Source organism: Micromys minutus (genome assembly GCF_963924665.1).
Source record: "Micromys minutus genome assembly, chromosome: 9".
Classification (NCBI taxonomy): domain Eukaryota; kingdom Metazoa; phylum Chordata; class Mammalia; order Rodentia; family Muridae; genus Micromys; species Micromys minutus.
Window position 1 is genome coordinate 32,290,139 of NC_137978.1, and position 13,302 is coordinate 32,303,440.

The following is a 13,302-nucleotide window of genomic DNA, read 5'->3' on the forward strand; positions in this document are numbered from 1 at the left end:
GGCTTTTGGCTGCCGCGCTGACAATGCAAACAGGCCCCAGTGCAGGCAGACAGGCTGACAGGACCAGGCGGTGGCTGCTTGCCTTACTTATGTGGGTGGGTGGGTGGTTTTCGGGCTGCCTATAGACCCTTCAGGGTCCACATCTGCCGGGTTGGGGCTGTGCCAAAGGCGCTGGCCTGTCCAGTTGCCTGGCTGCATTGCGCTGAGCTACAGGAAGCTTTGAGCCCGCTGGCAGGCTCCCATGATGCAAATGAGGGCCGTTCCAGGCCAGGGGGAGGGGAGCCTTTGTCCTGCTCTTGTCTTTGCTGAAGAGTCCTCAGAGAGAGACAAGGGGTCCTCCACAGACCCAAGTACACATGATTAGCCTGCCATCACTCATATTGATTGCCCTCAGAGCTCTGGAGCATGGACCGAGATGGGGGAGGGGGGAGAAACAAGGGGGTCCTGGACAGTCCCTGATCTTTGCAGGCAGTGTACCTATAGAAACACCTCTTGATCAACACAGAGAGAGCCCTGTTCCATGCAATCCCTCGGCCTTTCTTTCCTTTCCCAGGCTGCGCCTTTGCTATGGCAAAGACAACCTTTGACGACCCCCCTAGCCATAGTGTTAGGGCCTGGATGACTGTCCCCAGGTTTTTTTCTGAACTCCCAGCATCTCTAAAGCCATGTCCTGGGTAGCTGGCATTAACTCCTGTGTATGTCCTGCCTCCCCTCTCTCCTGGTTGATCTTCAGTGACCCACCCTGCACAGAGTAGTGCTCCCACCCAGCAGATGCTCAATAAACATCTGAAAACTCTCATCAGCCTCCAGGGAGGGTACTCAATAGATCAGCGCTTTAAGGATGTGTGACTGAGGCAAAGGGGTGAATGGTTGGATCATCTTCAAAGCAGCCCTCTAAAACCTGGGCCCATAGACCCCCAAGATCTGGGAGGAGAGAATTCAAACAGAACAGACATGAATGAGAAAATATTATATATATATATATATATATATATATATTGAGAATGGGTTTTATTGTATAGCCCTGACTGTCCTGGAACTCACTATGTAGACTAGACTGGCCTGCCCCACACAGAGATTCGAATGTTTTGCCTCCTGAGTGCTGGGATTAAAGGTGTGTACCACCACCTGGCTTATCTGAGACTTTAGTCATCAATAGATCACCTTGAGATTTTATTTATGATCCTTCCCATCTTGAAACTATGCAATTATCATCACCATCACCATTATTATTATTATTACTATTTTGAAGCACAGAGAGAATATTTCTGTGTAGCATAGGCTAGGCTGAAATTTGTGACTCTCCTGGCTTGGCTTCCTAAGTGCTGGAATCATAGGTGTATGCTACTATGTCCAGTTGCCATAACATAACATTTGATATATATAGCTTAAGAGTTGTATTTCTGTTTAATTGGTTCTTTGTTATAATTCTGTTTTTTTTCTGTATTTAAGGCATTCATTTAAATGCCCTGTCATTGAAAGAGAAGGAAGGGTAGGCAGGAACAGAGTTTGAGAGAGAGGGGTGGGGGGAGCAAGAGAAAAGGAAGGAGGCAACATGGAGGGAGACGCAGATGATCCTCTCCACGTGGCTCTCCATAGCTATAGGTTGTTATGAATATTTTATAAGAAATGGGTTTGTATAGGATGATTTGTCTAGGTGGGCAAATTATATCATATCATTTGGCTCTGAGTTTATAGTGGGGAACGTTTCGTGGAGTGTAAAATTACAGAGATAATCTGAGACAAACCATTGATAAATGACAAGTTTCTGGAGTTTTGAATTTGTCGGGCTGGTTGGAGTGTGGGCAGAGTTTGAGGCTAGCAGCCAGACAGCCGGGAGAGAGACCAACCACAGGGCGGCCGCAGATGAAATAAATATATTGTTAGTCCACTATGGCCCGCCGGTGCCGTACCGAACGTGGGAGAGCTTGCTGTCTGTTTAATATCTACCACAACAATGTGTGTATATCCTGCACAGATTGGTTGGGTTTTTCCCCAGTTCCATCTCTAGCAGTGAAGGGTCTGATGCCTGTGCTCAGTTCCTGTGGTTCCTTCCTTAATTTGGCTTAAGGATGTGGGGGAGAGAGGCATATGCTGGTATGATCGAAGGGCCTCAGGTAGGGTTCGTTGCTTCAATACTGCCCTTAAACTTCAGCTTTTAAAAAGTGGTTCATGTTACTCAGTGACTCGTATTACCTCCCACATGCCAGGCCAGGGGCAGAATAGTGAACAGGGCATTTTCCTGATAGAAAAAATGGAGAATAGTAGGTAAGTTAATTATATGGTGGATTCCAAGTGAATAAATGCCAAGGAGCAAAAGGAGACTAGAAAAGGAAATGGATGGGGTTTACAGGGCTAAGTTTGCAGAGTTTCAAAGGTCTATATTGGAGAACCTTAGGATCAAGACCCAAGGGAGACGAGAAGAAAGCTATGGAGACACCCAGGAGAGAGTATCACAGGGAGAGCCCAGGTAGTGCAAAAGTCCTGTGGTCCCACTGGGCCTGCAGTGGATGGAAGAAGGCAGGTATGGTTGGAGTAGAGGAAGGGGAAACAGGAGACAGTTAGAGAACCATTGCGTAGAGCAGTCACGCCATCCTGAAGACCAGGGCCTTTGTGTTTGGACTAGGTTACAAACAGGGCTTAACTAAAATTTCTGTCTGCCAGGCTGAGACCAGACTGGACGGAACCGAAGCAGGAACAAGGGGACCAGGCAGAAAGAAGCTGTAACAAGCTTAGCGCAAGCACAGAAAGGGAGGGATAGGTTTAGAAAAAGCCAAGAGGATTGACTGGTGGCTTGGGGTTGAGTATTTCAGAAAGAAGCCTAAAGTATCCCTGAGGTTTCTCAACCTCAGGGAGAATGGGGAAGGAGCACAAATATAGGACAAAGGGAGGGGGCAGAGACAAAGATGCATGTTTTCCATAGGTATGCTCCCAGAGAGACCTACTTCATCCAAACAGGTCACACCTCTTCCCACCTGCCCCTAAAATGTGACTGTGTTTGCTGAGTGTTCCGCCGATTCATTGATTAGCTGCACCCTCAGGACCAAACCATCTCCCCAAAGCTCACTGACTGCCATCACTGGAGTTTCTCTGTTTCCAGCAGACTCTGCAAAGCATCAACCCCACCAGAGTGGGAGCATTGTTTGACTCATTCATTGAACAGCACCACAGGAGGCCAGTAAGTAACACTTGCTGGTATCTTTTCTTAATCTTCCAGACTAGGTACAGACAACCCACAGACCTGACACCCGTTTTAGCCTGCGCTCACATGCACACATCCGCATGGACACACACATACACTACTGATACTAAAATTAATCTTAAACGTTTCAGTCTCACTAGATGCCTTAAAGCAGGTCTGCCTGAATGACAAGTGTTCGTGAGCCGCCTAATGTGGGTGCTAGGAACTAAACTCGGGTCTTTTCCAAAAGTAGTGTACACACTTTTACCCACTGAGCGATCTTTCCAGCTGACCCCTCCTCTTCTGGGACATAAGGTCTCGCTCTGTAGTTCAGAACAGCAGAGAATTCACCACTGAACTTGCAGTGATTCTCCTGCCTCAGTCTCCCGAGTGCTGCTTTGCCCCGCTGGTGTGATGCGGCTTCACAGCTGCACGCTCTGCCCCGCTCACTCTTGTATATCCGTCCCATGGTAGGCAGCAAGCACGTGGAGAATGAACAAATGAGAGCACACAGGGGTGAAATGGGGCGAAGAGAGCATTAAGTCAGGGCTGTAGAGATGGCTGCCTGGGATGAGTCCTAGCTCTCCTAACTGACTGTATGGCCTTCTCTTAGAAACCTGCAGGGTCATACTTTCCCCAGCTGAAAAATGAGGAGCAGGATGGGCCTCCCTCAGGGTGAACCTGTGGCCAGGCCCGCCTGCCTTGGTTCATTGCTGGCTGGGAGCCCTGATGGGCAGCGGAGCTGTACAGAAGCCACTGGGCAGAAGAGACTTGGCCTTGGGCCTTCTGTTGGCAGGAGGATCCCAGCCTTGCCCCCTCCACACCATCTTGGTGGGGTGAGGAGGCATCAGGAGGATTTGATTGATCTTCTCTTCTTGGGGGGTCCTCACCATAAATCTCCCTGGCCCACTGGGGTCTCCTAGGACTCAGGAGCAGCAGCCAGTGCATTCCTTGGCCCTGTGGGTTCCAGGCTGGTACCTTTAACCTCTTTCAGTTCCTCACTCGGAGTCCACATGTGAGGCTAAAGAGGAGGGCTGATTATCCTACCCCTCAGGCACCTGGGGAAGGAGTTTAAACATTATTTTAAGGACCAGGGATAGCCCAAAGAAGACAGCCTCCAGGAATTCGCAGGCTTGCAGCAATGATTAACAGGGAAGCTATTACAAGAATATTGCACGTGAAGAGGACTTTTACTTTGTAGTCTGAACACACACCTGGAGGGCTGGGGATGTAGCCCAGGGGTAGAGTGCTTGCCTAGCGTATAATAGGCCCTATAGATTGGTGTCTTAGTACCACAGGGGGAAAACAACAACAGACATAGAAGAAATCAAACACCCTTCTTGAATGTGACGCCCAGGCTTTTCACAGCCTGAGCTCTCTGGGTACATGGCCTTCCCCATCATAACTTTCTGTACAGTTGGCAACCTGGTTAACTTCCCCTCAGCATTGACAGCAGAAAGCCTTCCTTAATGATTCAGTCATCTTCTGTTACATCGGAGCTCTGGGCAGAGACTATGTCATACATCACCACTGACTGGTTATATGTCAGTGTTTATTTTCCCTCCCTATGACCCGCCCCGCTGTGAAACAGGGTGGGAGTTGGGCAGCTGGAGAGGGAAGCTCTTGGGCCTTCAGGTATTCAGAGTGCAGCTTGCACCCCAGCCTGGGATTGGAGCCACACAGTGCCACCTCCTGGCAGTAGACAGAATGGCAGGTAAGATGTGAGGAGGGAGGAATGGATGGATGGGGGAAGGACTCTTAAGTGGGGATAAGCACACCAGTTCTAGTCTGGTGGAAGCTTCATCTAGGGGACAGATGATCATAGATAAGAATTGGGTAAGAAACAGGAGGGAAGACCAACTGTGGGTAGAACAGCTGCCTAAGATCAGGGCCCAGGGTCCAGCCCCAGGTCTGGTGAGACCCATTCAAACTTTGGGACAACAGGGGACCTTTCGTTTTATAAAGCTAGAGAGACAAGTCTTTCCCTGTGTTAAAACTTACAGGGCTCAGGGGCCTAGTCTTAAAGCCAAGTGTCCACCTATCCCTCCTCCTCCCTGCCTTCCGGAACAACTTGTTTTTGCTTTAAAGCCTGGGACTTTGACCTGGGAGCTGTTTTCTCCCTCTGGTCACCTTGGGTCCTTACTGCTCATCATCCTCCATTACTGTGCTCAAAGTATAGTTCTGGAAGTCTCTGCTTTCCTTTAGAGTTTGAGGAAAGCTGGGGATGCTTGGGGGAAAGGACTGTGGCTCTCTCCTTGGTGGCAGAGGCTGGGGTATTCCCGAGGGCATGAACTAACGAGTGGGTACCACCAGAACTCCACATTTGGCTGCTGGAGTATCCCAATATTCTGAGATTTTGTTTTCAGAGAGAGAGAGAGAGAGAGAGAGAGAGAGAGAGAGAGAGAGAGAGAGCATCTGGAGGAAGCCATGTGTCCTACCTTGAGGCATTGCCACCCACCCAGTTGCCTAAGTCAGAAACTTAACCCACCAGGTTTCTACGTGGGCTGCAGCTAGTCACTTGTCCTGAAACCACACCTGGGTTTTTCTGCCTCCCAAGCGCTGATGAAAAAGCCTTCTCCAGTGCAGTCAAGTCAGTGGCTGCATGTCTTCCCAGCCTCCCTCTTCCACCTCTGATGATCTCTGCATTTTCTTAAGTGGAGATCTGACCTTGGTTTCCCCGAACTCTGCCTAAAGCTGACAAGGAAGGCATGGTAGATATTTGCTAATTCCACCCCATTCCTTTCATTCCAACCAGCGGGTTCCTGGCTGTTCATTAACATCCACCAAGCCTGCTCCCCAGCCCATGTTAAGAGCAGGTTAGCCATGTAGAGTTAGACATGAAGATTTTCCCTGCAGCCCCCTGGGGAATGGTCACAGGCCCACTGCACATGCATGAAAGTAGGTGTGCAGACATGCGCACGGAGGGGTCGGGCTCTCACCTGTCTTGTTTTTGTTTTTCCTTTGGACAGGAACTAGGACCTGCTGGCCAATGTGACAAGTGACACAATGGAAGCCCTCACAAGTGCTGTCCCAGCACCATCTACAGTACCTTAGCTGGAGTATAATGTCACAGTCACCCATTCCTAGTACCTTATTTCCTGAACCGGGTCAAGCCAGGCGGATGTTGGCTTCTTTGGAACATGAACTTAGTCTTGGGTTGGACCTGGATCACAGGCTCTACGTACTGTTCTCAGGGACAGATGGCCATGGTGACTGTGTCCTGGGGCTTTCCAAAGGCATCTGAGTACCTGCCTGGAACCAAGACAGCACAGGAAAGGGCTGAGTGCAGTGTCTTTTTAGGAATCCACACAATCAACAGGGACTGCTAAAAAAACCTCCTCTCCCCTCCTTTCCCTTAGGAAAAGGCTCTAGCCTGCTCTTGCATTTCAACTTCTATATTCTGGGATAGCTGGGGCAAGGAGGCCCACCATACTTCAGTAGGTACTTAGGTCATTCTTAGTGTCTGGAAGGTCAGGCAGATGCTATGTGTCTTGCTGTGTGGGAGGTGTGCTTCTGCAGGGTCTGGCCCTGTGGTGTCGATTTGTGAGGGACAGATGAGCTTCTCCTGGCTGCTCCTGTGTGTAGACTGGGCCTGGGCATTTGGAAGACTCGGGGAATGAGCAGAACAAAGGAAGAATGCCAAGACACATCCATGAAGTAGGCATGCACATGTGCATAGAGGAGGCAGGCTCGGGGCTCCCACCTGCTTTGAATGCTCCAGGGTACCACTGGCTGGAAGGAAAGGAATGGGGTGGAATTAACAACTATCCACCATGCCTTCCTCCTTGTCCAGTTTCCAGCGGGGTGCAGGAAACCAAATCTCCATTGGAGAAAACGGAAAGCTCATCAGAGGTGGGAGATGTTTGATGTGATGAAGAGAGGTGGGTCTGCAGGCAGACGTTGAGACTTCTGACCAAGTCAGGTCTTGTCTGAGGCCTGCCAGGTTATCAGGGACGATGGGAACCAAGGGGTAATGTTGAACTAGGCTATGAGGAAGGTATAGGGAACCACCGGACTGGTTAGGGCTGGTGACTGTGAAGTGAGACTGTCTCAGGTGAGGTGGGGTCCCAGGGTCTGGCTTGGTGGGTCAGAAGCAGGTGAGAGGAGGGCAGAATGTAGGCAAAGCAGGCAGCTGAGCCTTCCCTGAGTCTTTTGCCCACAGATGTTTTCCTTTGGCTCCCTGAGTGCTTGTCTCAATCCCACTGTCAATCTTCCAAGAAGCCCCACCCACTGGGTCCATTCCAGGCAGGACTGAAAATGTGTCACACCTTTCCCTGGGAGCCCAGCCTCACTGCCAGGAAAGGTGAGCTCAGAAGACTTCTGAGGCAGCGTGAGTACTGGAGGAGGCTGGGACTTCCCCCTTACCTCCCCAGGTCCCCCGGGCCTACCTCTTTAACTGGCTTCTAAGTGGGTACCTTAAATGCCAGTTTGTCAGGCTGGGCATCAGCCAGGGCTGGCACCTCATTTCCATGGGAGGAAGGGCAGTTTCTCTTCACCAGTCTGCCAGTCCTTCCTCCCCACCCTTTCTCCACTTCTGCCTTACCCAATCGAGCCTCTCCTTTAGAGCCAGACGTTCTCTCTCGCTGATCTCATACAAACACTCCAGACCTCCAGCAGCTCCAGGAGTCAGAACAGCAGTGGACCAAGGCCCTACAGCTGCCTGCAGTCATGCTGGCCATCAGTCTGCTCGCGCTGGGTCTGCTTACCGAAGTGGCACCTGCCAGCTGCCAACAAGGTAGCACAGGGCTGGGGCAACTGGGATGCAGGGAGGAGAGGGCCGGTTGGAAAACAGCAACCGAGGTAGGATGGGGTGGTGGCCTGCGATACTGTGTTTTGGAGGGAGAACACACACTGGGCCACAGTCCTCTGACTTAGGGTCTGTGATTGATTTGTGTTCCTTCAGTGAGAGGTGGGGCAGCAGGGAGAATGTTGGCTCTGGGGTTGAGGGGGAGGAACAGGAATTGAGATCCAAACCTCACATCAGGAATTGTCTCAGAAACAACTGGGTTCTGGGGGCAAGGGCTAGAAACAGAGGCTGGGAATGGTCCCAGTGCACCCTTAAATGCTATTCTGGAGAGGAGGGGTGGATGAAATTAAAGGCATAAGCCACTGAACCAGATGATCTAAGTTCTCTTTCTCACTTTCTCCAGAGTACTCCTACCGTGGGTGCGTGCTTCACCAAGCTCTTTCTGTCTTGCTGTGTGACCATGAGGCAATTCCTGCCCCACTCTGAGTCTTTGGTTTTTTTGTTTTTCTATTCCATTCTCAGTACCCTGCCCACCTCTCAGAGCTGCTATTGAGTTGGAGATATGAAAGGGTTTTGTACCCTGGTCTGGTGTCCAGAGGTGGCTGGCAACTTTGCTTATATATATTTGCTTCACTTTTGAGTCCCATGACTTGGAGGCCTTCTGACATACTAAAGTATCAGAGAGGTTGAGTAACTTATATGGGTTCACAGAGGAACCGGTCCAGGAACTTTTTTTTTCTGCCCTTGACTCTGCCCCTTGCTCTATAAGCTCTCCCTGACTCACAAGAGAAGGAGCAGAAGACTGTGGTTCCTGGTGTCTGTGAGGAGTTAGCTGTAAGAGCCACAGAAGAAGGAAAATGGGAGGGGACCTCCCAGGGTTGTTCCCAACGACTGAGCATCCCAGTCCAGATCAAGTAATGGACCTGAGCCCAAGTTTCTTGGACAGTTTGGGACGGGACATATCCAAAACACTGACCCTTGCAGAGCCATCTTGTGCATCTTCTATTAGGGGTTGCTAACATGAAGCTGCTATGGCTACAGCCCAGAGTTCCGTGATACTTTCTTTCACTAACACCCGTCACCCTTAGAGACAGCACTAAGGATAATCAAGCCATTACTGCAGCAGAGGAGCATCGAGATAGACTCCAAGCAGGACTTTGAGGGTGGGAATGAGGCAGGCTGAGTTTTTTTTTGTTTTTTTTTTTTTTTTTTTTTTTTTTTTTTTTTTGATGCCCGGTCTCTCAGAACATCGCTCTAGTCATGCAGTCTTGTTTGAAGGCAAGATATCTCCACAAGTGTCCTGTTGTTCTCTCTTTCCTCCTGAGACTTTCGGCTGCTGGGTATCTGTCTTTTGGAGAGTGAGGTCTTCAGTCTAGTGGGGAAAAGGGTTTTCCTTGGGGCTGCCAGTGGCCTGAGGAGAAGTTTTAAGGGTTTGGAGTTGACATCAAGGATGAAAAAGTAGATGGGGGACAGGGCTAGACTTTAACCTGTTCGCTGACCTTTGTACCTTGCTCACCCTGTTGGAAAGGATAAAGGGTCTCCAATCTAGAACCCACCGTCTTAACTCTTCTGCCTCTCCACAGCCAGTGCTGAGCAGCTCTGGCCAGACCTCACCCCTCCTAATCCTCCCAGAGAAGCTTTATGTTCTAGAACTGGATCTTCCAGATGCCAGCCTTGGCCTGGCAGCTCTGGGCCAGTGGGAGGGAGGACGGGCCACTCCCAGCTGACTGACAGGGAGGCCTAGGCCAGCCATTGGAGCTGCCCTTTGGTCCCTGTTTTCCTGCACTTCCTAGGGGGCCCTGCATGTGACTGTTGGGGTGTGTGCAAGAAGAGAAAACCCTGAGGCATGTTCTCTTTTTGGCAGCTCAGGTTCTCTTCAAACCTCAGTAGGCTCTGAGCCTCCATCCTTTGTTCATACTTAGAAGAATGGACAGGCCTTATGTCTACTCTGGCCGTTCAGATGTCTCCCTGGGCCCGACAGAGTGTCCAGAAGGCTCTATTCCTACAGCTCCTCTTCCTTTTCCAGGTCTAGGGAACCTTCAGCCCTGGATGCAAGGCCTCATTGCTGTCGCTGTGTTCTTGGTCCTTGTGGCGATTGTCTTCGCTGTCAACCACTTCTGGTGCCAGGAGGAGCCGTACGTGCCATGTGAAGGCCCTGGGCTGGGCAGCCCCTAGTGGTCGGGGTGGTCCTCAAACCTTTGCTTTTACTCTAGTCGGGGATGACCTCAGGAGCTCTCAATAAAATCTTGTTGCTGTGAGGAAGGGAAACCAGGGCTCAAGCTCCCAGGAAGTGTTGGTGACAGTCAACTTGGAACCTTTCTGGTTCCCAGACCTGTACTATGCCAGCTTCACAGCTCCCTCATCTCTTCCTGCATCCTGCCTCCAGCATGAACTTGGGAGAAAAGTCTTCTCTCCTAGGTGTCTCGGTTTTTGTTTTTTTGTTTCTATCTATGGAGTTGGGATGGGAGCCTGGCCTTCCTCTTGAAACAGGAGGCCCCGTCCTTTTGGAGGGTCAAGTACATAGGATGCAGAGGGTTTCACAGGCACACAGACTCGATAGGCAGTTCAAGTCAAATGCAGCTGAAGGAACGAGAGTGCTTTGGGAGCTGGGAAGGGATTAATTAGTATGACTTCATCGATTGTACACTCAGCCCAAAACATGACATACAGGAAGTCAGTCAGAAAATAGGGTGGTGCAGGAAAATACACTCGAGTCCCAAGTTTGGGGCCTGGTACTAAGGCCACCCTCATGAATGCACCAAGATTGAGAGCCCCACGGGGTGAAGCTACATCTGCCTTAGGGGATCTTTTCCCAGATGTCATTAAGGTCATCCAGGGGTCTAGGAGCCCTGCACAGCGTTTGGAGTATGTACATGGAGCTCAGGGGTAGAGAAGAACAGATAGTTCCAGTGTGAGGCTGGTGAGGTCAGCAGGACCTGGGTCAGGCAGTACTAGTGACCTAGACTGGAGGCTTTATGTCAGCGCAGCTGAAGTCAGCAAGTTTGGAGACACATGAGTCTATAAAGAGGTTGCGTATGAGGCTGGACAGTCTAGACTAGGAAGGGACAGAGGCAGTTTGGAAAAGAAATGGGTCTAGGAGCTGTTTGGGGGGGAAGCCTGGGAGTTGATGAAGGGGGGCAGTAGGGAGCACCGAGGATGAGGACAGGCAGGGATGACTCTAGAAGACTCCCCAAGGCAGAGGTCACGGAGAACAAGCTGAATTGACTTGGGTGAGATGTGTCCAGTGTGACATGCTGTCTCGGGGATGGGAAGTCAGGAGCTTTGGGCTAGGAATGCACTGTTAGCTCTGTCTCTGCCTTCAGTGGCCACCAACCACATCCAGTTTGGGATGTACTCTGAGTCCTGCTGGGCCTGTGATGGGGCTGGGGTGAGTATGTGGAGTGAGTGGAAAGAGACCTGGGACTTAGGACAAGCATCTTACAAATGCCTGTGTCCCCCATTTTCCTGTGGGTCAGGTAGGAGGGTTGTGAGACCTAAGGAGGAGGCTAAAGCTGGTGTCTAGCGGCCCAGGGGCAGAGGTGCTTTCTGGGCTAGAGTGCTCTCTGCTTGTACCTTGAGAACAGTCTTTCTGGGTGGGATGGAGTTATTGGTGAGCCCGCTGATAAGCTTCTTTTCCAGGGAGCCTGGGAGCCTGGTGATGCTCACTGGAAGCAAGGCAGATGGGGTCTTGGTGGGAATGGACGGCAGATACTCCTCAATGGCGTCTGGGTTTAGGTGAGGTGCTACGGGGGAGCTGGGAAAGGTGGGGAAGCCAAGAGGGAAGGGCTGATGAAGAAAAGTGAAGAGGAGTCTGCGAGGGCTACGGTGTTCCATGGGAAGACAGAGAAAAGGCTCAGTCGGGGAGATAGTGAGTGCCATGGGGAGAAGGGGTTCGATGCTGAAAGCAGGAGTCAGTGAAAAAAAGAGCTCTCAGTGGGAAGGTTCAGTGGGAGACTGAGTAAGGAGGAACAGGGGATTTGGGTGGGGATGTTTCTAAGGAACATCGAGTTCAGGCACACAGGTCTAGATATGTTTGGGTGAAGACCTCTCCTCTCTCCCCCAAACGGCTCAGATGCTAATTCTGGAGAGAAAGCAGATGGTGAAGGCATGGGTGGGGGTGGGGGTATTGGTAGGGGTGCGGGAGGGAGGGGGGAAATGGAAACGGGGCAGCCAATGACCCAGTAAGCCTTACCTCCTTTTTCAGGTCCAGCGAGCACAAGAATGCCTTTGAGAATGTTCTGGAGGAAGAGGGCAGGGTCCGCAGCACACCCATGTGACAAGCTCCCCTATGACCCTAGTCTCCATGCTACGGGGAGTATAGAGTTGATGCCCACCATCCTTCCCAGCCACTGCTCTGCCGGAATCTACGAAACAAGCCGGCCCTCTCCTCTCCTCTCAACCACAGCCATCTCAGGCTAGGACTCAGACCAAGTTCAGCACAGCATATGCTGTGGCCCTGGGGTTTCCTGGGGTCTTCTGCCCAGTTCTGAGGAGCCTTGTAAGAGATGCCCGGCTCAGCTCCTCCCCTCCCCACTTCTCCTGTAACCATGGAAGTGGCTCTTATTTCTGTGAAATAAAGACTTTTTATACTTCCGGGGTGGAGACTCTGACCCAGCTTCCAGGCTCTAAGCAAGGCCCCATGCACTCATTTCTTATCAGTGTATTATAATTATCTTTAGGATCCATTGCCATGGTGAACTTACATATGATCCAGAAAGCTCTGGACCCTTAAGGGAGCTAGGAACTCAGGAGCACAGTTGGAGAGTCTGAGGCTGTGTCAAGGTGGAAATAAGAGAAAGTCTTCTCTGGTGTCTGGGTCTGTATTTGGAATTCCCTATGGGAGTGGACAGTCCTGGGAGAATTGAATTTCTCCCTGCCCATAGGTGGCCCTTGACTCTTCAAACTAAATGCTTCCTTGGCCTAAGCAGGCAAAAGGTGATGAGAGCTGGGTATCCTGGACATCCCTAGCCCTGGTCCATTTCAAAATGTCTTCCATGTGTGGAGAGCAGGCTGAGGCAGAGACCTGTGTGAGCTTAGCTTTTACACTGCCCTCGGTCAAGGCTGGGCCCTTCTGCAGGAACACCCCTCCGCACGGCTCTGCTCAGCTCTCTGTCCTTCCCAGGCTCCAGAGTGGTGGTGGGCTATCACACGGGAGACGGTGGGACAGAAACCTGGGGCTGAGACGGAGGAAGCCCAAAACTGTTTGCTCTGTCTCTCGTCAGCCTGCTGTGTGACCTTGAGAGAGCTGCTGCCACTCCATGCTCCATGATCCTGTGTGGAGGATTTGGTTATTCTCCGGCAGAGCTAGAACAGAACCTAGTGCTCTCCAGTATTCTCTCAGCCCTGGGTGGGACAGGAATCAGGGAGCCTGGTC

At 51.0% G+C, this 13,302-nt stretch overlaps 1 protein-coding gene across 1 annotated transcript; it reads left to right on the plus strand.

Moving 5' to 3' along the window:
* Nucleotides 1–7,795: 7,795 nt before the first annotated feature.
* On the plus strand, nucleotides 7,796–12,435 carry PDZK1IP1 (PDZK1 interacting protein 1). The gene is made up of 4 exons (XM_080920990.1): nucleotides 7,796–7,916; nucleotides 9,955–10,063; nucleotides 11,568–11,663; nucleotides 12,133–12,435. The coding sequence occupies exons 1-4, from the start codon at nucleotides 7,850–7,852 to the stop codon at nucleotides 12,203–12,205; spliced, it is 345 nt and encodes a 114-aa protein (XP_080777116.1). The 5' UTR covers nucleotides 7,796–7,849; the 3' UTR covers nucleotides 12,206–12,435.
* The last annotated feature ends 867 nt before the right edge of the window (nucleotides 12,436–13,302 follow it).

Bases quoted from the DNA above. Each gene is read 5' to 3' on its own strand.
- PDZK1IP1 (XM_080920990.1), top strand. From the start codon at position 7,850: ATGCTGGCCATCAGTCTGCTCGCGCTGGGTCTGCTTACCGAAGTGGCA. The intron at 7,917-9,954 runs GTAGCACAGGGC...TTCCTTTTCCAG, and splicing joins ACCTGCCAGCTGCCAACAAG to GTCTAGGGAACCTTCAGCCC. The intron at 11,664-12,132 runs GTGAGGTGCTAC...CTCCTTTTTCAG, and splicing joins TCAATGGCGTCTGGGTTTAG to GTCCAGCGAGCACAAGAATG.